Raw genomic sequence first — 14,274 nt, forward strand, 5'->3', positions numbered from 1 at the left:
TAACCCACCTACCAATGCAGGAGACACAAGAGATGCGGGTTTGATCCCTGAGTTGGGAAGATCCCCTGGAGGAGGGCATGGCAATTCACTCCAGTATCCTTGCCTGGAGAATCCCATGGACAGAGGATCCTGGTGGGCTACAGTCCATGGGGTCACAAAGAGTTGGACATAACTGAAGTGACTTATCATATACACACAGGGACAGAAATGGAAGGTTTCCTTAGGAGGTGTTGAGGATTGTTTTGGAACTCAGTCATCTTTTCACTCTAAAACCTAAAATATAGTTTTTGATGTCCTTCAGGTCTACTCACAAAATCAAATCCTCCATTGTGAAAGTTGGAGCTGCTCCTGAAAGTCTGCCTGAAATGGTGACAGAGGCCCAGGCTTCAGGAGTGTCATTGGGCAAAGTCTCATCTGTTGAAAGCTCCCCCGGAGGTCACGCTTTGGAAAACAAGGGCACAGGCACCTGGTCTCTGACGGCCTGGGTCTCTGAGGTCCAGGCTTTTGAGGCCCGGGCCGTGAGGGCTCAGGCCTGGGAGACACAAGCTTTTGAGGCTCAGAGCAGGGCCAGCCATCCCAAGGCAACCCCTGTCACGGGGGCAGGGGCTGTCCCAGTCCTAAGACAGAGATTCTTACCCGAGAAAGTTCAGGTGCCAGGGGAGGAGAAGAGTGAACTCCTCATTACTCGCCCATTCTGGTCCAACAAGGCTGAGTACCTCCTGGCCCAGTTGGGCTATACCATGAGGCCGTCCAGTCTTTGGAGTTTTTGCTACCTGTGGCTTCACAGCGGAGGTGGTAAGTCTGGGTACCAGGAACCACGGATTCACAAGGGGCTAGCAAGATGGAGGCCTGTCTAGACTTCAAACTCCCAAGGTCTCTGGGACCTATAGAGGATAAAGACTTGGTATTCTGAGCAGAATAGGAGTCAGATGCCTGAATGTGAAGGGTCATAAGAGGGGTAGAGGTACAGAATACCTGAACAGGAGGATGGTGGGGCTAGAAGCCTGGATCAAGGGTGGTGGTGAAGACTAGATGTTTGGATCTTCCAGGAATTAGAGACCAAAGAACTGGACGCCTGGAATTGTAAGGGATGTGGAAACAGTTGACTCCTGATGCCTGTGCCTCTGAGGGAGGTCACTGGTGGGGAACGAGTTTTTCTGTACCATGAAGAAGTCCAGGCACCAAAAAGCCAGCTGGTTCTGAGAGCTCCTGTTTGAATCCTCTGCACAGGCATTTTTCTCATCATCTACATCTTCTTGCTGTTCTTGGTTGGGATTCCTCTCCTCTTCCTGGAGATGGCAGCTGGTCAGAGGATGCGTCAGGGCAACATTGGTGTGTGGAAGGCCATCAGCCCCTGGATTGGTGGTGTAGGGTATACAAGCTTCATGGTGAGGAGCCCTGGGCTGCCCTGGCCTACCCTTTACACCCCATCCCCATCCTAGCCCTCATCCTGGAATGGGTCAGATCCCTTCAGTTCCCCAGTCCTCTGTCAAATCCCCGCCTTGTTCCTGGCCTCTCCCTTTCTCCCTGGCCCCTAGGTGTGCTTCATCAACGGCTTGCTCTTGAATGTGATCACTGCCTGGATCCTCTTCTACTTGAGTCAGTCCTTCCAGTTTCCCGTTCCGTGGGAGAAGTGTCCCTTACTGGAGAACGCCAGTGGCTTTGGTGAGGAGGACGTGAAAGATGAGAATTGGGGAGAACAGAGAGGTAGGAGGAAATTTGGAAGAGGAGAAAGGAGCAAGGAGTGATAAAGAAGAGGAAGATTGTGGAAGGAAGAAGAAACGGGGGGAAGGGGGAAGGAAGAGGGGGAAGGGGGGAGGCTAAAGAAGAGGGGAGGGGTCACCCTGTCTAGCAGGCCTGTCTAGAGCCAGGTCCCTGCAGATCCTGAGTGTGCACGGACGACGCCTTCCCTGTACTTCTGGTACCGGATGACTCTGAAGGCCTCAGACAGCATTGAGGACAATGGGCCACCAGTGCTGAGTCTGACCCTGCCCTTATTCGTGTCCTTGTGTCTTCTTGGTGCTTGCATGCTTAAAGGGCTCAAGTGGACTGGGAAGGTGAGCCACCCATTTTTTGATATCTTGACGTTCTTAGATGCTTTGGCCTTCACCTAACTTTGTTACTCTTTGATTTCCTAATTTTTCATTCCCTCTGACTTTTTGCTCCCAGTAGCTCCTGACCCCTGCTAGAAGCTGTCTTCTAACTCTTCCTTATTTCTGATTCAGAACTTTTGATCCTTGCTGATTATTGGTTGACTCCCACTGGTACATGCTTTGTCCCACTCTCAATTCAGGTAATGTGTGTCTTGGTATCAACCAGTGGTCTCATAATGCTCTATCTTGTTGTGCGGAGTATAATGCTGGAAGGGGCGGTGTTTGGCCTTCACTATATGACAGTTGTCAAGGTAAGGTGTATCTTCCTCATTCCCCATCAGGCCTTGGAGGACATTTCCTGCCTATTCTTAGGCATCCTTTCCCCATTATCTCTCTCTGTGTCTCCTCTCCCCCATTTTAACCCTTTTAAGATTATCCCCTCCTTCTTTGACATCTTCCCTTAACACTCGTCTTCTCCCTTTTAGATATCAACTATAGCCAACGCGAACGTATGGTGTGGAGCAGGGAGCCAAGTCTTATGTTCCTTGGGCCTCGGCTTTGGCGCCATTGTCTCCATAGCCTCGCACATGCAATCGTCCAACAGCTGTCTCAGTGATGCCATTATTGTGGCTCTGGTTAACCTGGTCTCCATGATGCTTGTCACACCTTTTATCTTCTCTGTCTTGGGCTTCTGGGCCACACAGCTCACGCACCGCTGCAATGCGAAGTAAGGCCAACCTCTTAGTTGAGGATCCCAACCTCAGGGAACTACGAAACACAAAGAGCCTAACCTTAAAGTTGCTACAAAGACCCACATTCACACATCTCAATCTTAGGTCTCTTTGCAAGCCTCTACATTTCCCTACAGTGAAAAACAGAGACAGTAGAATCCCTGTCATGTATTATCCTGCTTAGAGCCCTTTACTAGTCCTAGAAGTCTTCAAACTCTGAGAATGCCAACTCTTCACCTCAGAGTACCACCACAGAGATATGAAAGCATTCAAGGTTACTCTAGTCCCAGATCGCATCCAGAACCACAGTCATCTGTAGAACTCTCCACTTCTTGAATGCCTTCATTCTTTACTGTCAGCTCCTAAATTTAGGGATTTCTGTTAGTCTATCATACTTAAACCCTAAAAGGACTCTCAGAACTAGAGCCTTTATTTTTAAATTCTTTTTATTCTTTAATTCATCCCCACTTTTAATACTTTAGGCATTAATTTCAAAAACATTCATCAGACAATTAGAAAGTACTCTGTATAACATGAAGATTGGACAGGTGAATCAGACCATAGACCTTGCCTTCACTGAGTTTTAAGATTTGGAGGAAGAAGGGGAGGGGAATTAAAAACTTGATTATATGGTCTTAAACTCATTATAACCAGCAGCAGAAGTCATGGGGAGGACAAAATACAGAGCTATTCATTCCACCTGAGCTACTCAGAGAAGAACTCCCAGAGGAGGCAAACCTAAGCTGAATTTATTGCTGGTAATCCTAATCCATGCAAATTGCCACTGTTTTCCTTCTAGAAGGTTGGGCATATTTGGATGCACACCTGCAAGAGTTCTCTAACGTGCATGTTTAAGAATGGAATTGCTGGGTAGGGTTGGCACACCTATAGACTTAACATACGTTGTCTGATTTTCAACATGGTTTATGATACGTGAGAATTCCGTATATTTCACTTTCTGCACAACACTCGATTAAACTTGGTCAGACTTTAAAATTTTGCCAGCCTGGTGGGAGTGTAATGGTATTTTTAGTATTTTAAAAAACATTTTATTGTGCATTACATACATATAGAGGGACTTCCTTCATGTCTCAGATAGTAAAGAATCTGCCTGCAATGCAGGAGACCCAGGTTTGATCCCTGGGTTGGGAAGACCCCCTGGAGAAAGGAATGGCTACCCACTCTAGTCTTCTTGCTTGGAGAATTCCATGGACAGAGGAGCCTGGTTAGCTACAGTCCATGGGGTAGAAACATGCATAAAACAAAATGTGTAGCACCCATTGTAAAAACTAGAATGACCTTGGAAGCGCTTCATGTATCTCTAATTATAACTTCTTTCCTCCTTCCTAGAGGTACCCATTATCATGACTTTTATGATCGTTACTTTGTTTTCTTTACATTTTCTTATATGTATGCTTATCTAAGCAATATAGTTTAATTTGAACATTTACACAAAGCAGTAGTTTAATGTATCCATTTATGTAGTCTAATTTGTTCATTTACATACACATTTTCTTTGTATTCTTTTGTGTTTTACTTTTTTAATTCAACATATGCTTGAAAGATTCATTTGTATTGTTGTGTCTTCCTCTAGTCTGTGCTTTTTAATGCTGTATAATATTCCAGTAAATGAACATATCACAGTGTATTTACCCATGCTACTACTAGTGGATATTTGTACAATCTTTCTAGTTTTTGGCTATTGAAACAATGTTTCTCTAAACATTAAACATTTCTTAACATTATACATTTTCCTCCTGCACTACATGTGTGCACGTTTTTCAAGGGTGTATAAGTGAAATTGTTGGAGTGTAGTTATCTGTTCAGTTCAGTTCAGTCGCTCAGTCATGTCTGACTCTTTGCGACCCCATGAATTGCACCACGCCAGGCCTCCCTGTCCATCACCATCTCCTGGAGTCTACCCAAACCCATGTCCATCGATTCGGTGATGCCATCCAGCCATCTTAGTTATCTATTACTGTGAGACAAATCACTCCAAAAGTAAGTGGCTGAAAACAGCAGTGGTTTGTTATTTCCTTATGATTCTGTGGGTGGACTGGAAAGTTCTTCTCCTGGGTGTGGGTGGGTTAACTCACATGTCTGCATTCAGCTGGGCCCTGCTGTCCATGGTGGTGGCTGGGCTCACTCTGCTTCACAGTTGGCAGGTCAGCAAAGCCTGTTCTCTTCCAGGAGGCCTCACCTTGTGGCTAGCCTGGGCTTCCTCATATGGCAGCTCACAGAGAATAAAGGTGGATTCAGAAAAATGTCTTGAAGCCTAAGCATGGGAATGCTCCTGTTGTCACTGCTGTTACATTTTTTTGGTCAAAGGAATTGGCAAAGACACCCCAGATTCAAGGAGTGGGAAAATAGACTTTGTCTCTTGATGGGAAGAGCTGCTAAATACCATGACCATGTTTCTTCAATCTGCTGCATCTATCTTCTGCTTCACTGCTGCTGCTAAGTCACTTCAGTCGTGGCTGACTCTGTGCCACCCCATAGACGGCAGCCCACCAGGCTCCCCCGTCCCTGGGATTCTCCAGGCAAGAACACTGGAGTGGGTTGCCGTTTCCTTTTCCAAAGCATTGAAGTGAAAAGTGAAAGTGAAGTCGCTCAGTCATGTCCGACTCTTAGCGACCCCATGGACTGCAGCCTACCAGGCTCCTCCGTCCATGGGATTTTCCATGCAGAGCACTGGAGTGGGGTGTCTGCTTCACTAGATAATGCAAATTGCTTTCCACAGTGTTGATAGGAAACACACTGTCTCTGTGTCTTGTCTCTCACACGCACCCATTGCTTAATTCCGATACTAGAATATGGCTTCCCCGGTGGCTCAGTGGTAAAGAATCTGCCTGCAGTGCAGGAGACACAGGAGTCGTGGGTTTGATCCCTGGGTCAGGAAGATCCTCTGGAGGAGGAAATAGCAACCCACTCCGTCTTCTTGCCTGGGAAATCCCATGGACAGAGGAGCCTGGTGGGCTACAGTCCACGGGGTAGCAAAGAGTAGGACATGACTGAGCATGCATGCATGCACACACACTACACTAATCCTACGTTCCAGTGTTTGCTGACAACTTCTTGTCTTTATCCTGAATTTTATGGTCAAAATGCTGTGTTCAAAACTTATTTGGGCTAGTTCTTTCTCCTCAGTTAAGTGTGGTTATGTTATTCACTTGAAATATAGTTATGTTAATTTGTTTCTGTTTGTATGACATTTTAGGGCCCCTAATTTTATTTTATTAAACATTAATATGGATTCCAAAGACAAAATTATACAAAAAGATACAGAGAAATATCACTCTCCCACCATCACTTCAACCCAATTCCCATCCGTCCTTTGAAGGAAGCTCATTATTTTTTACTTTATCCTTCTGGTATTTGTAAAAATAAGTAGAAAAATGTATATTTTCTTATTTACTTTCTTTCTTACACAGAAGATGGTATACTATATATACTCTTGTTTTTCAGTTTTAAAGAATTTAAAGATATCCTAGAAATCACTCCTTCACATTCGTTCCTTTCTTATTAATTTGTCTTAGGCCTAGTGTTATTGCCTGCCATTCTCTATATCTTCTGTTTTTCTATACTTTATAGAGTTCTCATTGCTGCTAGTAGGAGAGCCCTTATTATAGTTAATAATTGGACACCATTGGGATTAAAATCATTTTCTCTTTGAAAGGTTCCATTAAGATAATGAAAGTACATGTTACAAAATTGGAAGAATTTATATATTCTGTACACAGCTGATCTTTGCACAATGCAAGTTTGAATTGCACAGGCCCACTTACTTATATGTGGATTTTTTTCAGTAGTACTTCAGTACTACATGTTGGGCAATTGGCTGGATCCATGGATACAGAACTGGATACTGAGGAACTGCAGATGTGGAGGTCTGACTATAAGTTAAAAGTGGACTTTCATCTGTGCAGAGAGATGGCTCTCCCAACATCCCATTTTAAAAAAATAGATAACTTTCAATGAGCTTTTAAAAAAAAATTATTTTATTTTTGGCCATGATAGGTCTTTCTCTAGCTGTGGTGTAAGGGCTTGGTTGCCCTGCAGCATGTGGAATCTTTCCAGATCAGAGATCGAACCCATGTCCCCTACATTGGCAGATGGATTCTTAATCACTGGACCACCAGGGAAGTCTCTAAGCCCCATTTTGTTGAAGGATCAACTACATGTTATTTGGAATATGTAAAGAAATCTTTCAATTCAATGAGAAGACGAACAACCCAATAAAAATGTGCACTTAACTTTTTACAGTCTAATTAGAATTAATATTTTACCACTTTAAGTGACATGTAAAACCGTATCATCATAATAAGATCCTTTATCTTCCCCGCTTTGTTCTATGGTTGTCATATGTACCACATACACTGAAGTGAAGTGAAAGTGAAAAAGTTGCTCAGTCGTGTCCAATTCTTTGCGACCCCATGGACTATACAGTCCATGGAATTCTCCAGGCCAGAATACTGGAGTGGGGAGCCTTTCCCTTCTCCAGACATACACTGAAAATCCTATCAAACAATGTTATAAATTTTACTTTCAGCTGACATACATATTCTCAAACTTAAGAGGAGAAAAATATCCAGCTATATTTACCTGGATATCATTTTCGTTGCTCTTGCTTAGTTTCTGAAGTTTGAATTTTCCCTCCAGTATTATTTTCCATTCCATCTGAAAAACTTTTAGCATTTCTTTAATATTAAAGACATGTTGGCAATGAATTTTTTGAGATTCTTTCATCTAATAATGCCTTTATTTTACACTTATTTCTTGGAGGAATTGTGTGTTGACAATCCTTCTCTTTCAGTACCTAAAAAATGTACTGTTTCTTTCTGGTCTCCATTTCTGATGAGAAACACAGTCACTCAAATTGTTGTTCCCCTTTGTATAATGCGTTGTTTTTCTTTGGTGGCTTTCAGATTAAAAGCAACTTAAAAGAACTGAAGTGTGGCTGATACACAGTGTCGCTGTCTTCAGGTGTACAGCAAACCACACACACAAATCCATGTATTCCAGATTTTTTAATGTTTAGTTTTCATTTGTTCGATTTTGATGTGTCTTGGCATAGGTTTTTCAGGTTTATCAACTCCTGTTTAAATTTCGTTGAGATTCTTGAATCTAAAGTTTTATGACTTTGACCAAATGCCAAAGTTTCAGGAAACTTTTTCAGCCAGGCCACTGACTATTTCTTCTGTCATCTTCATTCTTTTATTTAGCCACTCAAGTGAATTTTCTGTTATTGTATTTTTCTGTTATAAAATTTTCCACTTAGTATTTTTCTTGTATCTTTTGTCTGCTGACAGTCTGTCTTTCCACTTGTTTCAAGAGTGTTTGCTCTGACTTCTCAGAGTATGATTATAATAATTGCTTTAAAGTCTGATAATTAAAACTTCTGTGTCATTTTGGGATTGTTATGTATTGATTATCTTTTTCCTTGTGGTATATTGAGATTTTCCTGATTCTTTATACATTAAGTAATTTTGTGTTGTATATAGTTATTTTAAACATATATGAGACTGTATTCATTTTCTTTGGAGAATTTTTTTTTTTTACAGTGTTATGAGACAACTGCCCTGGTTAGATTTATGTTGTAAGTTTCTTCCCATCTTCTGTGGGCTGTGGTCCCAATGTTAGTTCAGTTTTTAATTTCAGTGCTGTTTGGATCCATTTAGTTGTGTGCCACTAATAGTTTGGAAGCTGGGCAGTGATATACCTTATTTTCTAGTTGTCCAAGTCTTTGGAATGCTGTTTAGGGTCATATATAACCCTGTGCTGCCAAGAATTTCATACAACACTTTATGGGATCACCTTCTTCAGCTCCTTCTTACCTGAAGTCTCCCCAACACTTTCCAGTTCTTAAGAAGCCCCACTACTTGGCTTTCTGCCTAGAAAACTAGAGCTTTAGTTTCCCTGCTACTAATTTCATCAACTTCATCTGCCTCCAGGGCTACACATTGAGACAATAGAAAAAAATATTTAAAGTAACAGGGATTTTCCTCCCTTATCCGTGTACTTGGAACCACTGTTTATTTGGTCAGAGGAGGATTTCCATCTCAGATGTATAGGTACTTGTCCAGCCACCTCTGTCGCTGCAGGATTGTCTGACATGTTTGATAAAACAGAAAAGAGCAAGAAAAATCAGGGGATTTCTCTTATTTTCTCTGAAATTTGAGGCCTCTTTTCCTTGGGCCAGAAATATTGGACTTTTCTCTTGGAATTCTTTATGTCCATACTCGATAGACAGTTCTTGGTTTCAGGCTACTTTTGAGTCCAGGTCAGGAGATACTATAGGGAAAAATCATTGTAAATTCACTGCTAATACAGTGGTACTTTGAATTTGGCTTACCTTCTCCGAGCTCCCTGTTGCTACCATTTACTTTTCAGAGTCCTTTCATGTACGGGACTTTCAGTTGCATTAAATAAAAGTAGGGTAGAATGTACATCTGAACTCTGTAGTTTCTGATGAGAAGGCATTCAAAAAATATTCATCCTACTTGGAATTGGCTAAGCTTTGTAAATTTGTAACTGTGTATTTTTCACCAACTTCAATAACTTAACCATCATTCTCTCTTTAAATATTTTTTCTGCCTCATTCTCTCCTCTCCTTTTCGAACTCTGAATTACGTGTATGTATGTTAAACTCTCTGTTATTGTCCTGTAAGCCCCTGAGGCTCTGTTCACTATGTTCTAAAATATTATTTCCTGTTTTCCTCAGGTTGTATAATACTATTGATCTATATTTAAGTTCACCAACTTACCTCTGATTCAGTCCATCCTAGTACTTACTTATCTTATAACTGGACGTTTGTACCTTTTGACTATCTTCATCCAGTTCCTCCTCCCCACTACCCCGATGCATCTGGTAACCACACATCTGGTCTCTTTTTCTCTAAGTTTCTTTGTTTTTGATGTATAATTGACCTACAGCACTGTGTTCATTCTTGGCACATAACACAGTAATTCAATATTTCTCTACATTTCAAAATGTAAGTCTAGATATCATCTGTCACCATACAAAGATATTACATAAATGTTGGCAATATTCTCCACATGGTACAGTTTATACCTATGACTCATTTATTTTGTAACTTAATCTCCCTCACCAGTTTCTCTCCTCCCCTGACACCTCCCTTCTAGAAACCATCTGTTTGTTCTCTGTAACTATGATTATATCTATGACTCTGTTTCTGTTAGTTATGTGCATTCATTTGTTTTTTAGATTCCATGTATGAGTGATCTCATACAACATTTGTCTTTCTCTGTATGATTTATTTCACTTAGCATAATATCCTCTAGATCCATTTATATTGTTTCAAATGTCAAGATTTCCTTATTTTTTTGTGACTGAGTAAATATTTCATTATATATATATATACACACACACATATATATATATGTAGTTGTTGTTCAGTCACTCAGTTGTGTCTGACTCTTTGCAACCCTGTGGACTATAGCCTGCCAGGCTTTTCTGTCCATGGGACTATCCCTGCTAGAATACTGGAGTAGGTTGCCATTTCCTCCTCCAGGGGATCTTCCAGACCCAGGGATTGAAACTGCGTCTCTTATATCTCCTGCGTTGGCAGGCAGGATTTTTTTTTTTTTTTTACCACTAGCACCACCTGGGAACCTTGGTGTGTGTGTGTGTGTGTGTGTGTGTGTGTGTGTACACATCTTTATCCATTCATCAATTTAAAAATTTTTAAATTTTATTTTGGAGCATACTTGATTAACAATGTTGTGTTAGTTTCAAGTGTATGGCAAAGTGATTCAGTTTTACCTATTATCCATTCATCTATTATGGACATTTAGGTTGAGTTCATATCTTGGCTATTATAAGTAATAATGAACATGGGGTGCATATATCTTTTCAAATTAGTGTTTTCATTTTCTTGGGTAAATATCCAGGAGTAAAATTGCTGGATCATATGGTAGTTCTATTTTAATTTATTGAAGAATTTCAATACTCTTTTCCAGAGTGGCTGCAGCAATTTACATTCCACCAACAATGTATAAGGGTTCGCTTTTTCTCCACTTCCTCAGCAACACTTTTTATTGTTGTTTTTTGATAATAGCTGTTCTGACAGGTGTTGGGTGATAGCTTGCTGTAGTCTTGATTTGCATTTCTCTAATAATTAGTGATCTTAAGCATCTTTTCATGAGCCTGTTGTCCATCTCTATGTCTTCTCTGGAAAAATGTCTACTCGGTCCTCTGCCCATTTTCTAATTGGGTTGTTTTTATGTTGAGTTGTATGTGTTCTCTACATATTTTGGATATTAGCCCCCTGTTGGTATATAATTTGCAAATATCTTTTCCCATACAATAGGTGGCCTTTTTTGTTTCATTAATAGTTTCCTTTACTGTGCATAAGCTTTTAAGTTTAATTTGGCCCCATTTGTTTATTTTTGCTTTTGTTTCTGTTGCGTGAGAAAATAAATTGTTAAGACTGATGTCAAAAAGTATACTAAGTTTTCTTCTAGAAGTTTTATGGTTTCAGGTCTTATGTTTAAGTCTTTAATACATTTTTAGTTTATTTTTGTATGTGGTGTGAAAAAGTCATTCAGTTTGATTCTCTTGCTTATAACTATCCAGTTTTCCCAACACCATTTATTGAAGAGGTTGTCTTTTCCCCATTGTATATTCTTGCCCCTTTTGTCACTGGTTTTGGATTGTGGTGTCTTAATTTTCATTTATCTCCTGGTATTTTTAAATTTCCTCTTTGATTTTTTTCTGTGACCCATAGGTTTTTTAGTCGCATACTGTGTAGCCTTCATGTGTTTGTGTGTTTTTTTTTTTTAATTTTTGCAGTTTTTTTCCTTGTAGTTGATTTTTAGTCACATAGTCTCACTTTGGCCACCTCATGAGAAGAGTCAACTCATTGGAAAAGACCCTGATGCTGGGAGGGACTAGGGGCAGGAGGAGAAGGGGATGACAGAGGATGAGATGGCTGGATGGCATCACTGACTTGATGGACATGGGTTTGAGTAAACTCCAGGAGTTGGTGTTGGACAGGGAGGCCTGGTGTGCTGTGATTCATGGGGTCGCAAAGAGTCGGACACGACTAAGCGACTGAACTGAACTGAAGTGTTTGTTCATAAAAGATTCCAGTATGATATCTGTCCTCTGGTGGGTGAGGCTGAATCCTGGGCCCTCTAATGGTTAGGACTGGGTCTCCATCAAGCTACCTGGTTGGCCTGAGGCATCCCAGGACTGGTGCCAACTGACTGGTGGGTAGATCTGGGTCCTGGGACTAATAAGCTAGAGGTACATTTCCAAAATGGCACTTGCCAGCTCCACTGTCCTTGTGGTAGAATGAGTTCCCCAAAATGGCTACTGCCGGTGTCTTTGTCCCCAGGATGAGTCCCAGTTGTCTTCCTCTCTGGGAGGCTCTCCAAGATCAGCACGTGAGTCTGACTCAAGCTTCTTTCAAATTACTGCTTCTGCCCTGAGTCCTGGAGTTTATGAGATTTTGTGTGCACCCTTTAACAGTGGAATCTCTATTTCCCATAGCCCTGACTCTCCTGAAAATAAGCCCCACTGACCTTCAAAGCCAAAGATTCTGGGGGCTTGTCTTCCCAGTGCAGAACCTAGGGGATGGGGAGCCCAATGAGGGGCTTGTACCCCTTGCTCCCTGGGGAGAACCTCTACAATTGTAATTACCCTCCCACTTGTTAGTCACCTGCCCTGGGTTTTTTTTTTTTTTAATAGATATTTTAATATCCCTGACTGTTAAGTCCTTCATCTGTCATTTATTACTCTATTTTATGACTTTTATTTACTGATTTTTATACTGATCAAGGTCACATTTTTCTCTTTTTTCATTTGTTTACTTTGACTGGAGGTTGGACTTTGTGAATTCTGTATTTTTGAGTGTCTGACTTTTTGTTGCCTTCCTTGAATGAGTATTGATTGAGCTTTGTTCTAGCAGGTAGTGATACTTGTGGTTCAGTGTGATACTTTTGAGGCTTCAGTAGGGTGGGTCTAGAGCCTGCTTTTCTCCAGGAGTCCTTCAGTCCCATTCGGAAGGCATGGCCCTTCTGGACTCTACTGAATACCCCATTCAGATTGGATATTTTCCAGTTATTCTTTATATATAGCCTTGCGGATTTTCATCCTGTATGTGTGAATCTTAAAATTTAGCACACACTCAACAGGCCAGATGCAAATTTCTGGAATTCTTTTTCTTCATAACTACATTTCCTCCAGAATTCTTCCTTGGAACTTCCAACTTCTTTGGCCTCCCCAAACTCCTTTTTTGTCTCCCCAACTCAATGAGACTGCCATGGTTTACTTGTGATCTTTTCTGCTCTGTAGTTTAGAATGTGCTTTCAGGCAGAAAACCAGGATAATTACATGGTGCACCTCATTTGTTTTCCTTCTCTCAGGGATCACAGTTCTGTACTGCCTGTTATCTAATGTCTAAAAACAGTTGTTTTATACATTTTGTCCAGTTATCTAGTTGTTTAAAGTGGGAGGATAAGTTGTGCCCCTGTGCCTAATTGTGAAATTAGAATTATCCATACTGACTTTTAAATCTCAATTATTTTTTATTTCAAGAGGTTCTGTTTCATTTTTAAAAATCTTTATGGTCAACTTATAGTTTCTTGTCTCCTGAAAATATTTCCAAGCTTGTCTTTTATTATTTAAGCATAGTAAACTTAGTTGTATTATACTTTTTTGTAATTCTAATATTTGTAGTAACTTTAGGGATATTTTTATTGTGTTATTTCTCATGATGTCTTTTTTTGTGTGTAGTTCTCTCCATGTCCTATTTTTTTGACTATTATTTGTAAGAATTCTTTTAAGGCCTAAGAAGAGGGTATATTCATCCAGATAGGACTTTTGCTTTTACTTGAAACGTAGGGACATTAGAAAGACTCTAACTTGAGCTTTTGTGACAACCAGGGTCAAATATTTGGGCTCCAAGATTAAGCTAGGGCTGGCTGTGGTTATGACATTCAGGAACCTTAAAATTTTGCCCTTGTTTTGCTCTTTTCTGAACTAGCCTTCCTTGTGTTCCCTGTGGTGTGGAACAGTTCGGTGCAAGCTTCTGGTTCATTTTTTATTATTAAAGGTGCAACCCTTTGAAATGCCAGATTTAGGGGAAGACCTTCTATTCTGATCCTTACTTTGGGCATGCTCTGGTGCTTTTACATCAAACTATGCCTGGAAACTTCAGGTATGGTTTGATGTATTTGACATATCCTTCGAGGCAAAATTGCTTTGCAAGGCTTCTTTCTCCACTGCTTTTGTTTGTACTCTGATTTTTGTCCAATACTATAATTCCTTATTATCTTGTCAATATTTTTATTTTTCAAGATTTAAAAATATCTTTGAGTCTTTTAAATTATTTCCAGTGAGAAGTTTGGTCCAAATATTTAACTTGCTTATTACCAGAAGAGCATATAGTATTTTATTTTCTAAAATGTGATTAGAAATGCCACTT

At 40.6% G+C, this 14,274-nt stretch overlaps 1 protein-coding gene across 1 annotated transcript in view; it reads left to right on the forward strand.

Moving 5' to 3' along the window:
- Positions 1–14,274, forward strand: part of SLC6A16 (solute carrier family 6 member 16) — a 33,875-nt gene that overhangs the window by 14,728 nt on the left and 4,873 nt on the right. Inside the window, exons 3-8 of the mRNA XM_020885620.2 lie at positions 302–795; positions 1,231–1,388; positions 1,539–1,665; positions 1,882–2,057; positions 2,294–2,404; positions 2,579–2,820. Coding sequence (XP_020741279.2) covers positions 302–795; positions 1,231–1,388; positions 1,539–1,665; positions 1,882–2,057; positions 2,294–2,404; positions 2,579–2,820 — 1,308 coding nt within the window. The remainder of the gene's footprint in view (positions 1–301; positions 796–1,230; positions 1,389–1,538; positions 1,666–1,881; positions 2,058–2,293; positions 2,405–2,578; positions 2,821–14,274) is intronic.

This window comes from Odocoileus virginianus, chromosome 20 (assembly GCF_023699985.2).
Source record: "Odocoileus virginianus isolate 20LAN1187 ecotype Illinois chromosome 20, Ovbor_1.2, whole genome shotgun sequence".
In the NCBI taxonomy this organism is placed as follows: domain Eukaryota; kingdom Metazoa; phylum Chordata; class Mammalia; order Artiodactyla; family Cervidae; genus Odocoileus; species Odocoileus virginianus.